The sequence below is a fragment of the Nannobrachium achirus genome (assembly GCF_963921795.1).
Source record: "Nannobrachium achirus genome assembly, chromosome: 22".
Lineage (NCBI taxonomy): Eukaryota > Metazoa > Chordata > Actinopteri > Myctophiformes > Myctophidae > Nannobrachium > Nannobrachium achirus.
Window position 1 is genome coordinate 23735027 of NC_137829.1, and position 23794 is coordinate 23758820.

At 40.8% G+C, this 23794-nt stretch overlaps 1 protein-coding gene across 1 annotated transcript in view; it reads right to left on the minus strand.

The window, feature by feature from the left end:
* The window catches only part of slc4a10b (solute carrier family 4 member 10b), a gene marked incomplete at both ends in the record, with an annotated part of 36128 nt that extends 18494 nt beyond the window's left edge, over positions 1–17634 (minus strand). Inside the window, 5 exons of the mRNA XM_080752773.1 lie at positions 579–739; positions 1885–2023; positions 3952–4092; positions 12502–12583; positions 17593–17634. Of these exons, the coding sequence (XP_080608899.1) occupies positions 579–739; positions 1885–2023; positions 3952–4092; positions 12502–12583; positions 17593–17634 (565 nt within the window). The remainder of the gene's footprint in view (positions 1–578; positions 740–1884; positions 2024–3951; positions 4093–12501; positions 12584–17592) is intronic.
* Positions 17635–23794: the final 6160 nt, after the last annotated feature.

Genomic DNA, 23794 nt, shown 5'->3' on the forward strand with positions numbered 1-23794 from the left:
TATATATGGAGTTTAGACTCCTCTTATCCAAAGAGGGAAGAAAATTGCATAATTCATACATCACAACCCATAGAATTTGTTTGTGCCAGTGTGGAGGGAATTTTGATGGAAGAATGCGATAAGATATTTCATAACTCCAAAGATCAGAGGAAAGGTCACAGCAGAGAAACAACCATGCTGGAGATTATGTGGATACACCATTTCACTCTGAAAAGTTTAACCATGTGTCATAAACCTCCTACAGCTTCCTCGGGTCCTGATGGCTGTGACCCACGACTTGCATAGGCCTGGTAGAGACATGTCCTCCAAAGAGCACCCGTTTCTAGTTTTTACTGTTGCATGTCAAGCGTGATAAACACTTACAGTATAAGATTGCCCTTACGATTATTTGTTTTGTTTAAAAGGACACTCTCAGTAATGTAATTGTAGACAAAAATACACCTCATTACACCTCATTATCACTTAGTAATTGCAACGCAAAACTGCTCTGTAATCTTATTTTACGAAATTAATCCTGATGCAAGAGCTTGGTATTAACAGTAACACTGGTGATTTTACAGTGTAAAATAGCTGCATACCTGCGACCTCCTCTAGGGTGTCGGCCCTCATGTCCAGTAGCACGGTGCCATGGATAATGCAGCTGCGCACCTCAAACAGGCTGTGTAGAGACAACGTGGCCACGTATGGCTTACTCCACCTCTCCCCTCCATCCTCCACGTCCTCTTCAAACTTCAACCATCTGCAGCCAGCATTCACGTCACATGAAGTCAGTGGGTCTCAGTCACAGGCAAGTGAGCTGCCATCTGTACTACGCTTTAAATACATGTAACCAAACGGATCCGCAACCGCAAGGGTCCATTTGGTTACATTTATACACTCTCAGTTACACATGGATAACAGAAGAGCTACAAATGCATGAACATCTTATACTCTTTCAGTTTCTCTCATTGCCTTTTGTTTCTCTTTAATCCTTTCTCTATGTCTTACACATTTACTCTGTTTAAACTTTTGGTTATCTCTCATTACACTGTTTAAACTTTTGGTTATCTCTCATTACAATAAGTAATTCTTACCAGGTTTCAGATAAAGGTGGGTAACTGTGTTCAATCATTTCGGAAAACAACATTTGTTTCGGAAACAGCTGTTGTGCATAAAGATTCCCAATTGTCAAGGGGAGGATGGCCTACAGGGTAGCAGGAAAAGTCAACCTAAAACAAAGTCGACCCACACTCGTTTCCCAACAGGTCTGTGGCCTTAAGCTAGATGCAGAATAGACCAAAATCAAATCTTTGCTTTTGGGGGTCCCTGGAACAAAATATTTTGCGATGGGGGTCCGTGGCCAAATACATCATTCTGGGGGTCCTAGACATGACAAAGTTTGAGAAACAATGATAGCAACATACGTTTTTTCAGGAAAACTGTTAGGATTTAGAAGACATTTTTAGAATGTGCCTATCAGTGGTGAAGGACCCCCAAAATGTGTTTTTGGCCGCGGACCCCCATCTCAAAATATTTTGTTACACGGATGGACCCCTATCGCAAAATATTTTGTTCCAGGGACCCCCAGAAGCAAAGATTAGATTTCGGTCTATTCTGCATCTAGCTTAAGGCCACAGACCCGTTGGGAAACGAGTTTGGGTCGACTTTGTTTTTCCTGTATTCGCCTACAGTACCTTAGCACATGTAGCGTACAGTAGTTAACATCCCATCAGTTGTAATGATGACATCACTTAGCTTAATTGAGACCACAAAGATCAGATGTGCATCTTTCATCATAATGAGTGGATCACAGCGTGACATGATGGGCCCATTCACTAACTAAAAAGCTTTCAATAATGACTTGTTGGACTTATTCTCCCGGGCTGTTTACATTGACTGGCATACCTGGCACTTTCCCTCCACTCAGCGTCCTCTCCCTCCCTCAGGCAGATCTCGTCCATCTCAGTGAAGAGGTCATGAGGAAGGTGATCGTCATCGTCATCATCTGTTCCCAGCAACAACTGCACTCTTTGAGAGGGAGTGTCTGTGGGCACAGGGAAGCTGAGTGGTGGGCAAAACAGTTCATTTCAGTGTGCAAGCGATTTCGTTCACGGCAATGATCTGTTCACATTCACCGTTCAGTAGCAAGCTAACACCGACCGACTCATTGGAGGCAATGTGGAGTTCAGTGTCTTGCCCAAGGACAATTCGACATGTGGACAGGAGGAGCCTGCTCTACCTCCTGAGCCACAACCACTTCTTTTGAACGAATCACTCACGAACGACCCACTCAGTATATACAGTATATAAATAAAAGATTAGATACTGTATATAGCTTCATGACAGTGAGAGGATAATAAGCAATGATCAATATTCATAAAGACTAGAAGCACATGGATGTTATGTTATGTTATAATAACGCATTTAATTACTTGAGCCCTAAAGTATATTTTATTTTATTTTATTTTATTTCGCACATGGTAGTGTATCACAGTAGCTTCGTAAACCAGTCTCTCCTCTTTCAGGGGAGGAGGAGGCTGGTTTGTGAGGCTAGTATCACAGCACAATACAATTCCTATCAAAGGATACAGTGTACTGTACTTGTACTGTACACTGACAATAAATTGAATCTCATGTCATCTCATCTCAAAGGATAATACATCATACATCTCCGTATGATGATACGTGCGCTGGTAAAGGGGCTGCACCGCGACTCAGTGTGTCATGTATGCCTTGATGTGTTGCAAATGTATGTATGCCTTGTGTTACAAATGTTTGTATATATGTTTTGAATACATGGCTGCTGTGTCGTAAGACAAATTTCAGTGTGAACTGACAATAAAGTACTATATCATATCATATCATATCATATCATATCATATCATATCATATCATATCATATCATATCATATCATATCAATAGTGAAAATAGCACAGCTTGAAGATCTGCTTTTTTTTTCGTAAAATCTTGAACAAGTTTACATTTTTTTATTTATTTTACATTTATGTCTGTAGCCAGTACTGGGAGCTGATGATAGGTGTTGCACTCCACCTCAGCAATCCAGGGGTCCAGGGCGCTGCGAAGCAGGGATAGACTCCTGTGCGCTGGTTGGCTGGATATACTGTATATATAACTAGTAAGACGCCTCAGGGCGACATGGCAATGATGTATATCGGACCGGTTACCCATATATGGAGACCCCATGTACCCATATATGGAGATCAATGTAATGTATATGGAGTTATGCTGTGAGAGCCCAAACATGCTTACTCGGTTTTTCGTTATGTGAAAGTCCTATGATGTCTATGACATCTGACATCATACCCTTTTCACATGGAGATCCCTGTCTGTAGAACCAGCCGTTAGTGTGGTATGTGGCCGATGTGGCCTCCACATATGGGCATTCCCATATGAAGTCCTGTTAGATATGGGCTTAATATTGATGACATCAAGGAACTTCATATATGGCCATAAATGGGATTCTGTTCATGTGACATCACAGTGAAGCCAGAGCGTGATGTCAGAGCAGCAAACCCATTCTGTTAAAGGAGTAGTTCACCCCCAAAATGACTTTGTTTCTATTGATTACACACGCCATGGAGACTTGAGTTCAATAATATGTTTTGGTATTTCCTAAGATAAAAAATTGATTATAGTAAATATACCCCCATTGGTTCCGGATGAGGGTACATTTATTGCAATCCAATTCTTGTCTCAGAAATACGACAAAAAACAAAAAGATCAAGTCTCCATTGCATGAGTAATCAATAGAAAGAACGTCATTTTGGGGGTGAACTACTCCTTTAAGAGTGGTTCCCCTGACATCACAGTGACATCAGTGCATGATGTCAGAGCGACAAACCCATAGAACCATAGTGTCAGGTTTTAAATGCTCACCTATAATGACATGGTCAAAAACGGGATGCACAGTTGAAGATCAGACAAATCAGACAATCTTTGAAGGCCAGTACCGTAAACTTCTTCCTCCAGTGTGGGGTCCCTCTCTCTGCTCCTCTTCCTGTGTGCAGCATGGGTGTGGCGATGTCTTCGACGGCTACCACGTCTGGTGCTACCCAGCGGGACATGTACACCGATGTATAGGGTCCTGTGGCCTGGGGACACATCACACAGCAGAGGTTCACACTGAGTGAGTGTCCATTTAACTTAGAGAGAGTATAAATGGAACCAAAGTGACCCGTGTACAAGTGTCCACTTGGTTCCATTTTTACACTCTCAAGAGTTACAAATGGATAAATTAACTCTGAGGGTCAAAGAGGATCAACAACTGTGTGTGTGCGTGCGTGCGTGCGTGCGTGCGTGCGTGCGTGCGTGTGTGTGTGTGTGTGTGTGTGTGAAAAGCATTACAATCATAATTATGATGGTTGAGCTTTACATCTACTGTATGTAAGCTGTTTATTGGAACTCCATCAGAAATTGTTTTATTTTAAATCAAACACTGACTGCATTCAATTCCATAATGCGTTGCATTATATTTGATGGATTTCTGCTATAAATACATATAGGCCCAGGCCATTTTTAACTGTGATGAAATGTTAAGATATTCAACATATAATATAAACAGTGTTATGTATTAATCCACACTGAGTATGAAGTCACTATCAAATTGTTACAGTTGTGCATACATTTCAATACATAAAAAGGTATATATATATTAAAAATCAAACCTCGGTTCGAAGTGAAGCGGGGAATCTTAGTATAGAATTGTCTGGAGAGCCGGTATGACAGCCGGTATAATAGGTTTTAAAAACATATATAAAAAGTCCTGCTTGCTGGTCTCTTAGTTGTTTGTCAACTGCATCCCTCTATAATTATTTCAGTTTCTATTATCTTTGTGGCCTACTAAATTTTTCAACTTCTGCTAGATTTTCAATGTATTTACTCTTGTCTGCCTTAATGCTCCTTTTTACCATTCTGTTAGCATCTGTAGATTCTTATTGTGCCTTTGCTTTTGCTCTTATGCGGCTATTTGTCATTGCTGCAATAGGTGAGACCTGCATGTACAAGACAGATAAAACCTGAAGGCCAAATTATCATGTGAAGCTTGACCAATCCTCAAAGTATCCATTCATCTGACCGGGAGGGACACCGCACACATATTCTGGACGTACAGGACAGATAACGCCTATTCATTCTGAACTGAAATGACCATATATGGACATGGGACACACATTTTGCTTTTAGAAAAAGCCTATTCATTATGGACTGATATTTTGCACGTACGGGACAGGAAAAACCTGTTTATTCTGGCCTGGAGTGACCATATATGGACATGAGGTGACATACATTGTGTTTTTGAAAAACCCTGTTCATTCTGGACTGAGATCACCATATATGGTAATTAAACGGACATTCTGTTTTTGAAAAAGCCTGTTCATTCTGGACTAAAATGACCATATATGGGCGTGATACACACAAAGCCACTCATAGGAAGCGGTTTTCACCGCTTCAAAAATATATATAGGGAGTTGTGGAGAAGCCTCCGGATGTGAAAGTGTAAGAATATAGAAAAGGAAGCAGTAAGGGTGACCCGTATGATTGGCTAATGAATACATTATCTTACTTGGCTATTGTTCACAACTGTATATAATACATTACATTTTAAAAAGGGTTAACTTGTTTCAGTTTTTTCATAATGTGAGCTCTTTAATGTTAAGAATTCCTAAACAACTTGAGGGAATGTGATGTTAATTATAATTATTGCATTTGAAAAGTCTCCAATTATAGCTAATAAATACAGAATGGCTTATTTGCTTAAAGGAGCTATAGTCAACTAAAGATTAAGCTTAATATATGTGTTTCTATTCAGAAATGACCACAAAAAGCGTAAATTAATAATTTTGGCCATTGTCATACCGACTTTGTTTATATCCCTTATCAATCCTAGAAGAGGGATATAAACAAAGTAAGTTCAGCAGGGCTGTATATTCACTGAAGGAAGCTAGAAATCAGTAGGGCTCGATCACCCTGCTGTCTATTAGATTATGAGATATCTTGTGTGGAAAAAGTGACATTTTAGGTCGGAGGATGGGGCTACAGGCCCAAGATGTCAGTCATGTCACAGTCTGACCGGTGTGGGTGTGTCTAGATCTGGGTCCTCCCAGTGTGACCACCTGCATCCACTCACCCTGCAATCAGCCCACAGTATTTAACCCTGCAATCTCCTAGCCTAGCTGAGCTAGACATCCCAGCCATGTTGTGGGAAGGTAGGGATGATTGCGACCGTAGGTCGCACTTACTATCAAAACCTGCACAAACTGTGAGTGAGTCCGTCAGTCAGTCAGTCAGTCAGTCAGTCAGTCAGTCTGTCCGTCTGTCTGTCACACCTCACACGTCACACTATTGCCCTGCTCATATCTCCGCAACCGTTGCCCCGATCCATGCCAGGACCCCCGTAGCTCCAGGGACCCCCAGGTCCCTGGGGGACCCCCAGATGTAAAAAATGACCAAATGTGCAAAAATGACCAAATGACCACCCCAACGGGGCTGCTCACGGGGAATTCCCGGGGACCACCGACTCCTGGTGCTCCAGAACGGATGCAAAAGTGGTGGTGCCCCCAGTGGAGGACCCCCTCCACTGCAGCTCACAGAAAATGCCGTAACTCGGGCTAGGAGGGTCCGGGAGAGCCGGGGCCGGTACCTATTCGTCCGCCAAGGCAACGCGGACACCCCACCCCTCATTTCTCACATGGCCCTCTTCTAGCGCCACCTTCAGGCCGATTTTTAAAAACACATTTTTGGACACTGCTCCTACAGATTTTGCCCTAAAATCACGGAAATCACTACACAGCATGTCTACACTCATGTCATCAACATGGATCAGGAAGATTTTGGAAAAACAAATTTTTGCCCTATTTATGGAGATAAGCGCCCGATTAGGGAGTCTTACTGGTAGATGATAGGTAGATACTGCTGTTAGTTAGCTAGCTGCATTAGTATCTAGGCTGGTTATACCAGGCTAGCAATCTCCAGCCAGCTCTTGCCAGATTGTTTTGTACCCATAGCTTTCTAGCACTCATTCAAGCCAAGTTAAAGTTTTGCCCTGACTGACTATTGTCTGTTTTTCCTTAGACTATGTTTTTGCCCAGCCCCAACCGGTACCTCTGCCTCGCTAACTGGATCTCGAACCCCAGCCTTGATTTTTTTGGGATAAATAAAACCCGTTTATTCTGTGCCATTGTGGCTGCATTTGAGTCCTTCCGCGTGTGCCTGACAAGTCATATGGGTAGAGTTCCGCTTCTGGGGAGCATGAATGCATTCGGCAGTTTTCATGATAATCTGTCCATTACATTTTGACATAGGCTACTACACACTAAAAAATGATGGGTTGTTTTGGCTGGGTTAAGCTTATTGGGTTATTTAATTGGGTTGTTTTCATGCAAATGGGTATTCTGATAACCCAATTCGCTGAGTTATTTCTGTTGGGTATGGTGTTATTAGCTGTTGGGTTGTAATTTCCATAGAATTTGTTGAGTTATTTTGGACTACCCAACACGTTGGGTAAATACGTTGGTCACCATTGCTTTGCATAACAATGCAAAGCATGCTGGGTAAAGCATTTCCAGTGGCATTTTAAGCTTTTAGGAGCAAAAAATGCTAAATGTGTCAATGACACTGTGTGGATATGACACAGTGTCATATCCAAGTGTCTGCCAAGGCAAGCTGACTGACATTATGTCAGAATTTGATTTGTCAGTATTTGAGCTTCAACCATAAGCTAAAGTGCTAGAGTGCTAGGTTAGGGTTGAGCTCCCTCCCCCTAGAGGTGAAATTAGATGCAGAACCTTTGAGGACTCTTGAAGGTTTAGCCTCTGGGACCATGCTATTCTTCCATGTATTGTCTCATTAAGGCAATGTCAATAAATTAGTTGATATTGTAACTTAACAGGGAAGATTGGCATAGGCTGAATTGCTTCGCCCATGCTTTGTGATAATGTGATTATTTAATTAAATTGACAACTATCAGTTGTACCGATGAAATTTCAATTTAAAAAAGGAACCACCAACATAATAGTAATATATAATAATGAGGAAATATAATACATTTTAAATAACCCAACACATTGGGTTATATGAATAACCCAACATGTTAGGTTAAATTAACCCAGCGATGGGTCGGTCCAATATTTAACCAGTGTTGGGTTGGGAAACAACCCAAATTGGGTTGTTTTTAACCCAGTGTTTTTCTGTGTGTATGCTATGCGTGGCGCTGCTAGACGAAAGGTCACCAAACTCAGTAGGAACCACTGTGGAGTTCATGCTCCACAGTGGTGCTCCATGGATGGTAATTCATGGAGTTTTGAAAAAAAGTCAGTATTTTTTAGTTTGGGACAAAAGTGGTGGACGGACGGATTATAAGACTGTCGTATTGTACTTTCATTTCCCAAGATGTTTTCTCCTTTTTTTTTTTTTTATACTTTATTGAGTCAGTCAACATGATAATTTCATTGTCCATTGTTCATATATATATATATATTCTTTTTACATGTCATGTCCCCTTGTAGACATTTTGACCCATTTATTTTTTATTTATTTTTTTAACGTGTACAAAAACCCGTCACCTACATAACAACAATCATAAAAAATGAAGAAGAAAAAAAATGAAAAAATACATAAAACAAAACAAAGAGGCTTTTTTGCTTGATGTTTGTGTCTGAAAAACTTTTGGTTTGAACAAAAAATATAGATAAAATGGACAGAACAAAAAGGGAGGGTTATGTGGAGATGTTTTCTCCTACAGGAAAAGTCCAATTAATTTGGTCCAGTTCTCTATCTCTCAAATTATATTAACTAGAATTTCGGGCCCCCTTCGGGGGCCCTCAAATCTAGAGCTCGGGCCCCCTCTGGGGTCCCTCACGGTATACCAGCAATCAAATGGATTTGTAATGGGCAAATATGGGTAGTTCTTTTTTTGAGAAAAAATATTTTTTTGAGAAAAAATAATTTTTTGGAGAAAAGAATTTTTTTTTGAAAAAAAAGTTTTTTGAAAAAAGGTTTTTTGAAAAAAAAAAGTTTGTTGAAAAAAAAAAAGTTTTGGCCTAATTGTGTTATTATTATCCCACGACCATAATAGACAGCGAACCTCTTCAATTATTTTTAAGCATCCTGCGCGATAGAATCACATTTACACTGCATCTAAAGACTCCACCTTTTGCACAAAAATCGTGCATTTTTACCCCAATGTTCCTAGCAGCTTCTCCTGAAGCTATTGTATTTGCACGATGCACACTTTGTAGAAAAGTAATGTGTGGGTTTAGTATGCAAATCTTTCCCCAGAGGTACTGCCACGCAATTTTCGTCAGCAAAGTATCAGGTTACAGGGACCGAGAGAGAGAGACAGAGAGAGAGAGAGAGAGAGAGATGAGGGGAGGGAGGAGGGGGGAGCAGCTAGCTAACAGCGTGCAGCAACGGACGCGAGCGAGCGAGAGAAAGAGAGAGAGAGGAGGGGAGAGGGGAGCTGCTAACAGCGTGCCGTGGAGGGACGCGACAGAGAGAAGAGAGAGAGAAATGAGGGGAGGGGATGGAGCAGCTAAGCGTTAACACAGCAGACCTCTCTATGAGCAGTACAATATCTAGAACAATATCTTCATTGTTGGTGTCAAAACATGAGGAACACATGCGTTCAGGTACGTCCCCGAACACAGACCAACAAAAGTAACAAGTAAAAGTACTCCAGCCCAGCCTTCTTCACAATGATCAAAGAAAAAGTCGCCAATTCAACAAGTAAAAGTACTCCAGCCTTCTTCACAATGATCAATGGACAATGATCGCCAGCAATAAGGATTGGAAGAAGTGTTGTTTTCTACAGTCACAGCTGCCGTTGGATCCACTTTCATGAAGCAATGTTTTGGTGTGTTGACTCAAAGCCGTGAAAAGGAAACATGTCAGACAGACGCAAGGTTTATATGCTGTTGCAGACGCACGCGTGCGTGCACACACAGCGCGTATGGTACGAGTCCATTTGGTACCAGAGTGAAGTTTTTCGCGGAATAGGACTGCACCATGCTAAAAAGTAAAAGATATCCCTGCCGTCTCTCTCTCTCTCCCTGTCTCTCTCTGTCGATGTCAAGCTGTGTTTGTGTGTGTGTGTGTGTGTGTGTGTGTGTGTGTGTGTGCGTGCGTGCGTGTGCGTGCGAACGTACTGGGCTGTTACACCGCAAATGTTGACCTATAGAATCTGGTGACAATGATTGCGTTCACTGCATATAATATAAACAGACGTTAATAAAGTATTGGTGAGGCGATGACGTGGTGTAGGCCTATACTGTTCTCTCCAACCCCCCTCCTCCCTCCCATCCTCCCTCCATCCTCCCCCCATCGGTAAAAAAAAAAAAATGTGTAGGAAAGATTTGAGTGACTGTGAAAGAACTTTCTCCCAATGTAAGATTAAGACATCATACTTTATATAAACCCTATTATATTAAGCCTAAACGGTTCTGCCGCTGTGTAGAACTGTTTTTAACAGTTTTTTACTTAAAAGTAGGACCCCCAAAGGAGGACCATACAGATGTATTTAGATGTATTTCCTTTTGATTTTAAATCACATTTCATTTGTACATTTCCTTCATAAATACAGGGAAATACATATACATTTCACCCCTTTAAGACAGTTTTTCAGTTGCTTGATTCAGATTTAGATATTTGATATTAATTGTATTAGACACACCCCTTACAACACATTGTTACTTCAAACAACTTCACACTTTGGAAACAAATGCCTATTTAACATTGATGGCAACAACATTGGTTACCTGTCCACTGGACCTGTATTCGTCTGCATGGATTACATTGCATATATATATATATACAGTGTGTATATATATACATTTGTTTAAATCTCTGTGGCAAAAAATAGCGGTCGACAGAGATCTCCATATATGGACAAATCAATTTGATTGCTGGTATACGGCGAGGGCCCCCGGAGGGGGCCCGAGCTCTAGATTCCGAAATTCTAGTTACTATAATAGGCCTGCCAATGTTTTATTTTCATTATTTCAATGTTTTCATTTTAGCAACACACACACACACACACACACACACACCCACACACACACACACACACACACACACACACACACACACACACACACACACACACACAGACAGACAGTATGTTGCTGTGAAGAGGTGAGTGGGCCGAACTCTAGATGTGAGTGGCCCGAAGGGCCGCCAACTTCTTGTAAGATACAGGCTCTCGGCCCGTCACTGCTGAAGCAAACTGTAACCTGATACTTTGGTGACGAAAATTGCGTAGGAGACACTCTGGGGAAAGATTTGCATAGCAAACCCACACATTACTTTTCTACAAAGTGTACATCGTGCGAATACAATAGCTTCAGGAGAAGCTGATAGGAACATTGGGGTAAAAATGTGCGATTTTTGTGCAAAAGGTGGAGTCTGTAGATGCAGTGTAAATGTGATTCTATCGCGCAGGATGCTTAAAAATATTTAAAGAGCTTCGCTGTGGGTTATGGCTGCTGAGATAATTAGAGAATATAGACACTGAACACACACTGTTCAACTTTTCAGATTTGTGGCATACAGGTATAGTGATATGGGCAGAAGTGAAAGCACGTTTGGAGGTATGCTCTATAGAGGGCCCTAACATGTGATTCCAAGTTGGGGATGATTGGATGTTGCATTCATGATCTCTTGTTTTGTTTTGTTTTTTGTGTAGAAGTAGGCTCCTTTCAATAATTTTGGAAGCCCAATTACAGGTGAAAAAGCAGTTTGACACTAATTGTCACATGACACCTGAGATCATGTGCACCTAATTTGGTGAAATAATCATGTTTCTACAACAAACAGTGACATTGTGACATTTGTGGGGCCCCCATTCCTCTAAGTGATTAAAATGTGCGGTCAATGACACAATTAATTCATTACTTTCCTTTAATATTTCGTCTTGTCTAGCCAACCCAGCAAATGTTGGCAGCCAATTATAGCCAATTGGTATGGAATATAAAAAAAGTAGTATGATTAAAATGTATCACATGACTCCAGAGATAAGAAAGATATTTTTGGATAATATATTTTCATGGAAAAGGACATATATTATTTTATCTATTTATGATTCTGAAGTATTAGTGTGGCTATACTTGTGTATACTTGATATACTTGTGGCTATATGAGGCTCGGCTCCAAAGAGAGTAGAGTATAATCCATGATTCTTAACTGCTCTCATCACAGAAAGAAAACAATCTTTTGAGCTACAGAAAAAGCAGTGCAGTGTAATGCCTAAAATATGTAGTGTATATTGTGCTGTTCTGCAGACCGCTGCTTAGTAACAGCGAGAGAGAGAGAGATAGCTTGACGATTCAAACACCTCCTGCACATAATGTACAGTACAAAATGATTGTTAAGCACATGTAAAGAATATAGAAATATCTAGAAATAACATATCGTGGTTGTATGCCTCCACCAAACCAGCGATTTCTTGTAGGAAGATAGTCAAATCATCAGTTGGCCATACAATAACAGAATGTCTGCTTTTATGTTTTTACCTTCAAGTTCTTCCTGCTCAAAGTTCGTTTTTGACTGATAACGGGCTTCTCTTCTGTCCAACACCACTTCATCATCGTTCCTCTGCAGAACACACACGCACACACACACACACACACACACACACACACACACACTGTTAGGATAAATTATGATACATAATTATGTTATTGGTGTATGAGTCTCATATGACCATATAAAGGCATAATATGAACTGAACGTACAGTATATAAGAGACCACATTTTGGTCGCATACTGTAGGTTCAGGCAAACTGATTAAAGGTCATAATAACTTTGAATGCCCTGAATAGAATCATGTTTTGGTTTATACTGTATGTCACCAGACTCACTGTCTTCCTCTGTCTGATATAAGTCACTAGTGGTGGAAAACACTACGTGGCACTTTCTTCCTGTTACTTCCTTGTTATGATATGGGAACGAATCAATATGTTCCACGCTTCTTACTGTCATAAACTGTATGTCTTTATATACATGTTTTCCTCCATCTTGGAGGAGAGAGAGATTTAGAAAGCTACCCCTATGGCAGCTCACTGTCTGTCTCCTCTGTCTGACTCCTCTCAAATACAGCAATCTATGGACTGTCCTTTGGCTCGTGTCTCTTATTTTGGTTATGGATTTTATCCATAATCCATATTTATTTAACATTAATAACTTACATTTCAATGGTCCTAATCGAGCGAGGATACTGTTTGTAACATTGGCCGACTGAGGGACGGATAAGTGTTCAGGCTGTTAGCCATTTAAGGTTCACTTTCTCTCCCCCGGTGGAACAATGTTGCAACACGTATCTGGAACCAGCCAGGAAATCCTACATTTCTGTATTTTCAGACAAAGGTTTTTATTTAGACAACAGTGTTATCTGAGTTTTGGATTAATGTGGAACCTGCGTGGACATCCGGGAGCAGCGGACCGTGTTGGACCATCGGACACAAGAGGTTGGATACTCCCCCGGTCCTGTCTGCGCCTGGATCTCTGCGCCTGGCAAATTCCTAAGATGATTAAGATAAGTACATATTTACTTAACCCCCTAACGTGTCGTGTCTTTGAATTTTGAATTAACGATGTTAATGTAATGATAATTGATATGATTTGTGAAATATGTTCTCCCTCCGTCGGAGGAATGTTTTGGTTTGACACGCGTCGTAAATTAAACCCTTATCTAGACAGAATGGTCGTAAATTTCTTTGTTTCATCTTACAACGTTTCAAGGTGGTGATCAACACCTTAAATCTATTTTTAACTATTTCCCGTTTGGTTTCTCTCCCTCTCATTGCCATGAGGAAGCAGAGACAAATATTTTCAGACTTTTAACTTTTTCGGTACAGTCGTTTTTGTCGTCGTCAGTTTGTTTGGACCATATGAATGGTCATTATATGTTTGGCTTATAACCTAGGGCGTGTGCTTTCTAGCCAGCCTGATTAAAACCGTGCTCATAGTCAGTTTGTGGTTATAGCTTGTTATGGCTGGACCATATGAATGGTCAGTATTTGTCAGTTTGTTACTGTTATGTTCACTGTACCGATAATACTGTGTTTATTTGGGTCTCTCAGTTTCATGGCTTTGCGCCAAGCCATTGGAAAGTGAGAAACAATATTTTTATCTTTGACTATGTTACTGACCAGTTCTGTTTTCTGTAATATTAAGTACTTTTAAGACGTTTTAAAATGTCTCTGAAATTAAAGTTAAGATTTAAGACTAAGAATAACTAACTCAAATTATTGATGTCTAAATTAATTTAAACTATTGTAACATTAAGATTTTAGAGCCTTCTATAGGACTATGGTTGTGTTTACAGTATCGATAATTCCCGTTTACTCTTATCTGTCCCTCCCTCCCTCGCTGTAGTCGCGACACAGTGTGGGGGAGTCAGGAACAAGTCTAAATTAATTTAATATGTTGTAACGTTAAGTTTTAAAACCTCCTGGAGGCTTCTGGGTGTATCTGAGTATAATAGTCATTTATTCTTCTGATTACTCTATTATTTTTCTGATGAATGGATTCTGTGAAAATGAGTTTACTGTACTGTATGTGTGATGTGCGAGCAGAAGTGTGCATGTGGGTGCTGCTTCAGTAACCCCCCCCCCCCCCCTCTCTGACTCCCATCTCTGCATGAGAGTGTGCGCGTGCGCGTGTGTGTGTGCGTGTGTGTCACTCCCTCTTCCCCACTCTTGTGTGAGTGTGTGCGTTTGACTGTCTGCTAGAATAACACCTGCCTGCCAAGGTCAGATTGTTTTTGTGTGTCTGCTATCTGTTATGGGAACATGACCTCCTTTCTCTTAGTTTTCAACAACATTCTGATTGTTTACTGTCTAAAATATTTTGTTGATGTTCCATCCTGTCTGTTATGATAAACACTTTAAAAAGACTTCATTACCCATAAATCTCTTGTTTTCGAACTTCCTGATTCCATTGCTGGGAAGGACAAAGTCACTTCCCCTTCTTTTCGCCTTGGGCGTCTTACTGGTACTAGACACAGTGTCTAGTAACTCACTATCCCTTCCTCACTGCTATACTGTATGTGTACAGTGTATGATTTAAAGCCCTTTTCATTGATTTAAATAATTTAAATTATTTTATTTAACTTTTACAACTTGTTGTAAAAAAGGGGGGAGTAAGGATTAATTTGATTTTAATTTTGATTTGATTTTAATTTATTTAATTTGGTTTTTCATTGATTTAAGATTTATTTGAAACTTAATTTGAAATATTTCTGTTTACATGGGCTGACGGTGAGAGAGGAGGACCGCAGTGTGGGGAAGGAGGAATCGGGTCAACTGAAGACAACCACGACTGAGATGGGGCAGACGAACCACAACCTGAGGCCAGGCCAGGCCAGCAGTGCATGCCAAATCAACCGCAGTGGCACGATGTAAAAATCGTGCCTTGTCGGTGAGTTATGTTGCACTGTTGTTGAAGCCATGTGTAGTACAAACACTATCATGATGAACTAAATTGTTTTGGAAACAGTAAACTGGCCAAGTCCTCTGCCCCGTATAGGAACTACCTGAGAAGAGACCCAGAAGCAACCCCACATCAACTGCATCCTGCGTCCTCCTCCCTCACGTCTCTACAATGCCCCACCACGTCGTCATCATCATCATCATCATCATCATCATCATCATCATCATCATCACCGTCATCATCGTCATCATCATCATCATCATCATCATCATCATCATCATCGTCATCATCGTCATCATCATCATCATCATCACCGTCATCACCGACTTTTCAATTCATCTTTTATTTGTTTTCTTTCTTTATTTGTCTTCATTCATCTGTACAAACGATGAATGATGTGTCACATTTCTTTAAACTTTAAGGATTTATTCCAGTTCCCTTTAAAAAAAATATTACAGTCCTTTTCGAAATTTGAATTTATAAATATTATTAAAGTCTTCATAATATTATTATTATTATTACCCTGATAAAATGTTTAATATGGAGGTCATATGAACCTCATACAAATATGAAAAGGATAGATTGTTAGGATAAATTATGATACATAATTATGTTATTGGTGTATGAGTCTCATATGACCATATAAAGGCATAATATGAACTGAACGTACAGTATATAAGAGACCACATTTTGGTCGCATACTGTAGGTTCAGGCAAACTGATTAAAGGTCATAATAACTTTGAATGCCCTGAATAGAATCATGTTTTGGTTTATACTGTATGTCACCAGACTCACTGTCTTCCTCTGTCTGATATAAGTCACTAGTGGTGGAAAACACTACGTGGCACTTTCTTCCTGTTACTTCCTTGTTATGATATGGGAACGAATCAATATGTTCCACGCTTCTTACTGTCATAAACTGTATGTCTTTATATACATGTTTTCCTCCATCTTGGAGGAGAGAGAGATTTAGAAAGCTACCCCTATGGCAGCTCACTGTCTGTCTCCTCTGTCTGACTCCTCTCAAATACAGCAATCTATGGACTGTCCTTTGGCTCGTGTCTCTTATTTTGGTTATGGATTTTATCCATAATCCATATTTATTTAACATTAATAACTTACATTTCACACACACACACACACACACACACACACACACACACACACACACACACACACACACACACACACACACACACACACACACACACAGATATAATGTGCTTTGTTTATTGAAATGTTTAAAGCCAAAGTGCAGTAACTACATTTTTGGACTCACCGACTTATTTGTGTTTCCCAAAGGCCAAATTAGCCTTGATTTTGGGGGATAAACAATTACCTCAAGAACAGATATACAACTAGAAATACTGTTCCTACGAAACAGTGTGGGCTCGCATGGAACACCACGTATGGGCACAAAGATCTACCCAACGGGCACTCCAACATTACTTCTGAGACTCCTACATTCAATCCCTCAGATACTGAGGGATTGAATGGGTCTCTCATCCTCTCTCCATTTGAGCCTTTGTACTATCGGTCAGTTTTTTGAGGAGAATAACCTTAGTATAAGATTTGGGAGAACATAGACAAACATAAACAAAAGATTTCATGTGGGTGTCAGTGTTCTTTGTGATGTCACCAAGAATGCTCCTCCCTTCAAAGATTTCATGTGGGTGTTGTTGTTATTTATATCAGCAAGGGGGAGAAGACGACAGCCAGCCCCATGGCCTCCCCTAAGTAACAAGAAATCTTGTGAAATAAAATGTCATCAACCAATCATCAAGGACGATGATACATGAAATCAGGTCGCTCTTGTTGGTGATGAAGTCACCAAGAACGCTGCTCCTCATTGGCTAAAGGCCCTGCCTTTGTACTGTCGTCAGTTTTTTGAGGAGAATAAACTTACTATATAAAGATTTGGGAGAACATACTTGTCTCGCCTTTCAGCGAGCCCACAATTAGTATAAAATATCACTTTTATGCCAATATCTCATTTGGCTGACCAGAAACACTTCATCAATGATTTTTCTTTTCATAGTTACTGCACTTTGGCTTTGTAGGGCATAGAGTAGGCTTGAATTTCCCGTAAATCAGAAATTTACTTTAACATCAAACTGACAATGAAATTGAGGTGTGTTTGGGGGGGCACCGGAATCACTGATTGGCCAACCTGACCCATCGGCTTCACTGATAGGCTGATCTTCATATACATGTCTGTGCCACTCAAGTGGCAGCGTGTGTACCATGGAACAAATAGTACTCTTTCCAACAACCGAAAAAACATTAATAACTGGATCTAGCCTGGTTCCAGCCCATAGACCCGCCCACTCTCAGAGTGGACTGTTTCTCTGGTCTGGAATCGTGTTCATAATAAGTGATTTCTGGAGCCGAAATGACGGCGCCTCCAATTAGCGCAGGGGGTGGCAGTGATGTTAATAGGTTTTTAATGTAATGAGTCCCGGGACCCAAGAAGTGTCTTTCGGATGCGTCCCAGGGATATTTTATGGGTCCCACAAAAATTCAACACGTAATTTTTGACAAAGTGCATTGAATTGGTTATTATGGTTATGTTCACCGGTAATATCGGATGTTGACCACTTGGGGGCGCAGATAGAAGCTTTTACCGAGTCAACAGCCACCTGTTATTTTATTAGCCCTGAATACAGGACGGTCATATATGACCGTCCTGTATTCAGGGCTAGTTATTTTATATACATCGATAATATATGGATCTTCTCAGTGAGATGTATCCTGTTTGTACTGTTACTGCTTCTATGGAATGGGGGAAATGCTATCTGCCGTGCTTGTGTTTGCTCTGTTGTACAGAGAACCAGTGGACTGGGTCAAAAACAGTAGATTGGGATTGCTTGTAGATCGGCTACTTTTGTTTTGAACGGTTGATCATAGAGGGACGTGCCGCCCCTCTATGGATGCGGGAGGGCAAGGCACAGGCGGCCGCGGTGGTCCGCGGCCCCGGCGGACCACCACAGGGACGGCGCCGCCACGAAAACGCTATAATCAATCAAACAGTTAGGCAGCCTAGGCTACATACATACTGTCTCAGATAGCATACATGCTAGGCTAGCTTGCTTCCTCCGTGTTGTAGTTGAGCCAATAAAGGTTATTTGACCATGTTCACCACGACGTTAATCGTCGCTATTGTTGTAAAGACGCAATGAAGACCTGTGTGGCTTCTAACACGTTGTCCAATGTCCACCACATCTATAAACAATAGCGCGTGTATCCAGTTGTTATTGAATGAAGAGGATGAAGAGGACAGGGGGAGAGGAGGCGGGGTCGCTGTCTGAGCAGTGAGCAGACTCACTCAGTATATACACTAACATAATAAATACAATATCATGAATTTAATGCTGTCGGAAAATACACGTGACGCCGTCAGCAAACGTTTACATTTGTAAGTTATATTTTAATTGGATACTTTTTAAGTTTCTTTTTTTATTCCAAGTTATTTTCGGAGACCGCTCGCTGTCAATGCGCATGTCGCTGCACTGTAGCGCCGTGTCTTGCCATACACGTTGTGGGGGAACACTTTTTGGTGTATCACCTAACACGCTGTGCCACTATGGTCAGAGAGCGGCCCGGTGCTACGCTAAAACTCAGGCACCCATTGAATTCTGTGACCATCCACGGACACACAATGGCGTTCAAAACACACTGTCGTTAGTTCTATCGTCTGTTTTAAGACTTTCTACGCGGATTTCATTTGTGTTAACATAGCGTTAAGTAGCATGCCTTCACCCATGAACAATGGTGGCGTCTGGACTTTTTAAAATATTTTTTTTTTCGCGACGTGGTAAATTATTTTAACGTGGACTCCAATGGAGGCGATGCGTCCGTGGGACCCAAGGACACTGACGTGAATGCGTCTTTAGGCAACGTGAATGCGTCAGAGACGCGTGACGCGCACGTAATGACGTCACTGGGGTGGGGGTGGGTTTAACAAATAACCAATCCGTGCCGTCAAAGTCCCTCCCCTCCAGAAATCGCTCAAACAGGGCACAATGTCAGACTCAAGCTTCAGCCGAGTCTGAAATCAGGCTAAACTGGATCTGTATGTCTGTGGGTCTACGAAGGAGGACACAAATCTCTGTATGATTGGGGGGGTAACAACCTCCCTGATTGGCCAACAGACCTGTCTGCTTTACTGATTGGCTGAGCTTCGCCCACGTTTGTGCTGCTTATCCAATATAAGCAGCAGCATGTACAATATTTCGAGGCAACAAAACTATTGCGGTGGCACAAAGCTCAAAGCATGCGTGGAGGTGGAGCTGACAATGGGTATATCAAGTACATAAGATAAAAGGAGTAGTCAGTTGAGACATGCCCCCTGTAGGGCACCAGTCTAGTATATATTACATTTATTTATATTTACAGATCTATAAAAGTGCATTACATTATCATAACTTGTCACCTTGTATCGTTCTATGATAGTGTTGGTTATATAACTTCATGGACTGTAACAGTTCACCTTTTGTAAAAATTATAGTTAGACAGTTTAATTGATCAATATTGATTCACAGCAGCCCTACATCAAGATATTTGATCTTTATTGACACCACTGGTTTACAGGTGTAAAGAAGTGGGTGAAAATTGTTTCACTCCGCCATTATTCTTATTTTCCAGGAAAGGAGAAAAAGGAAAAGGGAGGAATAAGATAAACATACAGTACATATACTGTATCTATCTAGCGCAATTTTCACAGTCACTTATCACAGTCACAGTAGTCTAACACATTAACTATACTGCACCATTTCCATGGAAACAAATTGCAAATCCCTTCACTTTCAGGAACCTGAAGAAAACATCATCTTCCCCAGATGAAAGGCTTTGCCTAATGAAATCAACCACCTGAGATTGAACTTTATAGTAAACCCTGTTTAGGCATGCAATAAAAAACGAAGATAAAATGGAATCATTTGGGTGCCTCAGTGGCTCAGCCATTCACCCTGCCCTCACACCAGAAGCAATAACAAGCGACAACAGCTAAACTTTGATCTGACAAGAGGGGGTAACTGTTTGACTGTGACTGGGTATATGACAATTCTATAGATGTTACATCATTTTGTTACATGATTAGAGCGCCCTTTACATTTCTACCTGTATTCAACCAACCTGCATGTGCTGCATGCAGTCTTGTCTAGATACCAAAGTGTATAATGCTGTTAGTAACATGTTGCCACACATTCAAGCAAAGGGCATGAACGCAAACATGGCAAAGACACTATAATCCTTAGCAGAAGGCTTTTGCCAGATTACAAGAGGGAACAGTGCATGACCTTGCGCTATCTGAGCAGAACTGTCTAGACTCTAGATCCATAATTGCTATTCATGTCCTGCATGCAGCATGCTTGTTCACTTTGAAGTACTTCCCGATTCCCTTCCAAAAGAATTCACAATGTATCATGTAGTAACTTAAATGATTGATTCATTAGAGGTGTTCCATAAACAGACACTCCGTATTCTGCAGTGAGTATTTTAGCCAACTGCTGCTCAAGTAATATCCAGCGAAGATGAAGAGGAGGGTGGTGAGTAGAATAGTATTTGAACAATGGGGTTCAGGGTTACGCTGCTACTGCACTTCTGTAGGCTGGTGGTGTGCACAAGTCGACAAGCAACACTTTCAAGGACAACCTTCAACAAACACCAGAAAAGGGAAAATGCAGAGAACTGTCATATTTGCAAAGATAATTACACACAACAATTCCAATGTTTTGTTCAAGGACACTTTGACACAAAATGGGGAGAAACTCAGAGCTTTCCAATTACCAAATGACCACTTGCTGTAACTCCTGGACCAGTGCCACCATGTATTGCTAGTTACAGTAAATACAAAGCTGAACCAGCATAATGATGCACAGCTGCCGCACCACGTGGGCTAGATCAGGGTGTTGAGACCGTGGCACTGATGTTTATAATCTGGATACTACACAGGGAAAGTAGGGACAGTCCCTGCTCAGATTAAATTGTCCATGTTTGTTACTAAAATAAACCACATTAGCCAATATTAAATGTATTCTGTGTTCATGTTGTGTTTGCTTGTTTCTGAAAACTAAAAATATGAATGTGCAATTGGTAAACACTAAACAGCAATGCCTTCTGAGCTCAATAAAAAGTCATATGTGTATGGCTACTGTCCTTCTTTTGACCAAGATAATAATTAAATACAAATATGTACCAGCATCACTAGGGCCCTTTCCTCAAAAAGAACAGCTTGAAGCTGCCATCCTAATTTGTGTCTAATACTGAGTTAGTCAACTTTATGAACATGGATACTGTACAAAGCTGACATGAAGTCATGAGTGCTTCATGAAATGGATTGATCAAAAAAGACACTATGATATAAAATTACCTGTTCCAAAGGACATAATCTGTGTGATATCTAAGATGAAGATAGAAGACAAAAGAGAAGCCAAAGCCAAAACCCTGGATAGATCTACCGGTATATAGCCAAATCAAGCGCAAATATCTGCTCCATGTAATACAAATTGATTCTACAAAACAAATGCTCAACATCAGAATCACATTTAAGCAAAGGATTAGCAGCAGGCCAAGTGATATAACTTGACGTGACAGACACTTGAGTCTGATCCCTACAGATGGCTATGGTCATTTTGGCAGGATCAGTGGTAGAAATATCATTATCTGCACAGGCTAAGGCTTTCATGTATTGCATGAAATGGACAGTAATCCTCAAATGTTTCCATGATAAACTTTACTTCCTGTAAGAAAAGGGCAGATTAAATCCAGATTCCTGTTTTAGATGCGACCCCACTTGCGACTCTATAGGAGGAGGGTTAGAGACCTGATATGATTTGGTCTATATCAGCCTTGAAGGCAGCTTGCAATCTACATCTGATGACTGCTCACTCAAGGCCAATCCGATTCCAAACATCAATGCTCACTTGGAGCCACAGAAATAACTAGTATCACAGAAATCGATTAAAGGCTGACTGAAAGCACAAAGTAACACTCACAGCCAACGAGCACCACAATTGCCATACATACATATTCCAGAATAGGGACGCTGGTTGAAGTGGTTAAAGATTGAAAGGCAAGCTTACCTCAGCTTACCTTCTTAGTAATTTTTTAAACTACAGGTTAGCGTTAGCATGTATAAAACATGGACTCTGCCTGTCTTTGGAGTTCATAAAGTAATGGACTCAGTGGAATTGTCATTATAGGTCAACCACTAGAGGGGATTGCGAGGTGCAGCTCAGACGGCTCATGCTAAGACAAAACGTCCTATCAATACAGGGTAGCTTAACATGGAATAACCCACCCCTGGCCATTAGAGAATGTCCTGCTAGCACAATCTTAAAATACACAACAGTATTGTTTATTTAATGATACTGTATTTTAGTCAGCAGACTAAATTAATGTGATATTTTCCGCTAAAACATTAAAGCAAATGCTAGCATTTTATCATTAATGTAGCCGTTTTTTATTTTTTGTTATTTCAACTCTTCAAATCGTGTCTCTCATACTTTTACAATGTGCAGATATCTAGCATGCATACCCACACCTATCTGTACTCTAGGAACCACACATCGTTTTGATGAGGTTATTAATATAGCAGACAATTCACAGTAGCAGAACCAATTAACCCAGCATCATATGATGTCCAAAGCTCAGTCCTACCTGATTGTTAGAAAGACATGGAATCGTCTGTGGGTGATAAAGACGTGGAACCTCCAAGTGTCCAGAAGCCATGACCGCTCCCAAAGGGTGTCCTCTGTATATATATTTATTTATTTATTTCTGGTGGGGGGTGAACGTTAAGCTGTAGGTGAACACTCTGCCTCTGTCAGGATACTCAGCTGACCCCTTTTCCCTCTTTTACTGTAACTCCTCGACATATGCACTATAGAGCTCACACAAGCTCAGATTGAGCATTTTGTCACCCGCCCGCCAATCCCACATAAGATTATGACAGTGACATCACTGCTGCTGACCAGATTCTTATGAAAGACAGAGCTTATTTGAATGGCTGTCCTTTCTCACAGTTGTCGTCTCTGTTGCTTTCCGGCTACTACAACTAGGGGTATGCATAAACGTATCATTTGAGTAGAGCAATGTCTTGCATCAACACTCCGAGGTAGAGAGTTGAACTAAACTGATAACTGTATCTCAATAAAAATATGTATCTTCACATCTCAGACATTATTTGCTCTAGTTTGTGTGGGTGATAAAAGCAAAGAGAGGCTGATAAGCTTGATCTGCCATATCTTCCTTAGGGATAATACGACAGCAAACCAATCAGTACAAGCTGAAGCTGTACGTTCCCTGGGGATACGGCAGATATCCAATCAACACACACTAAAAAGCCACCATGCAATGAACTGGTGCGGATG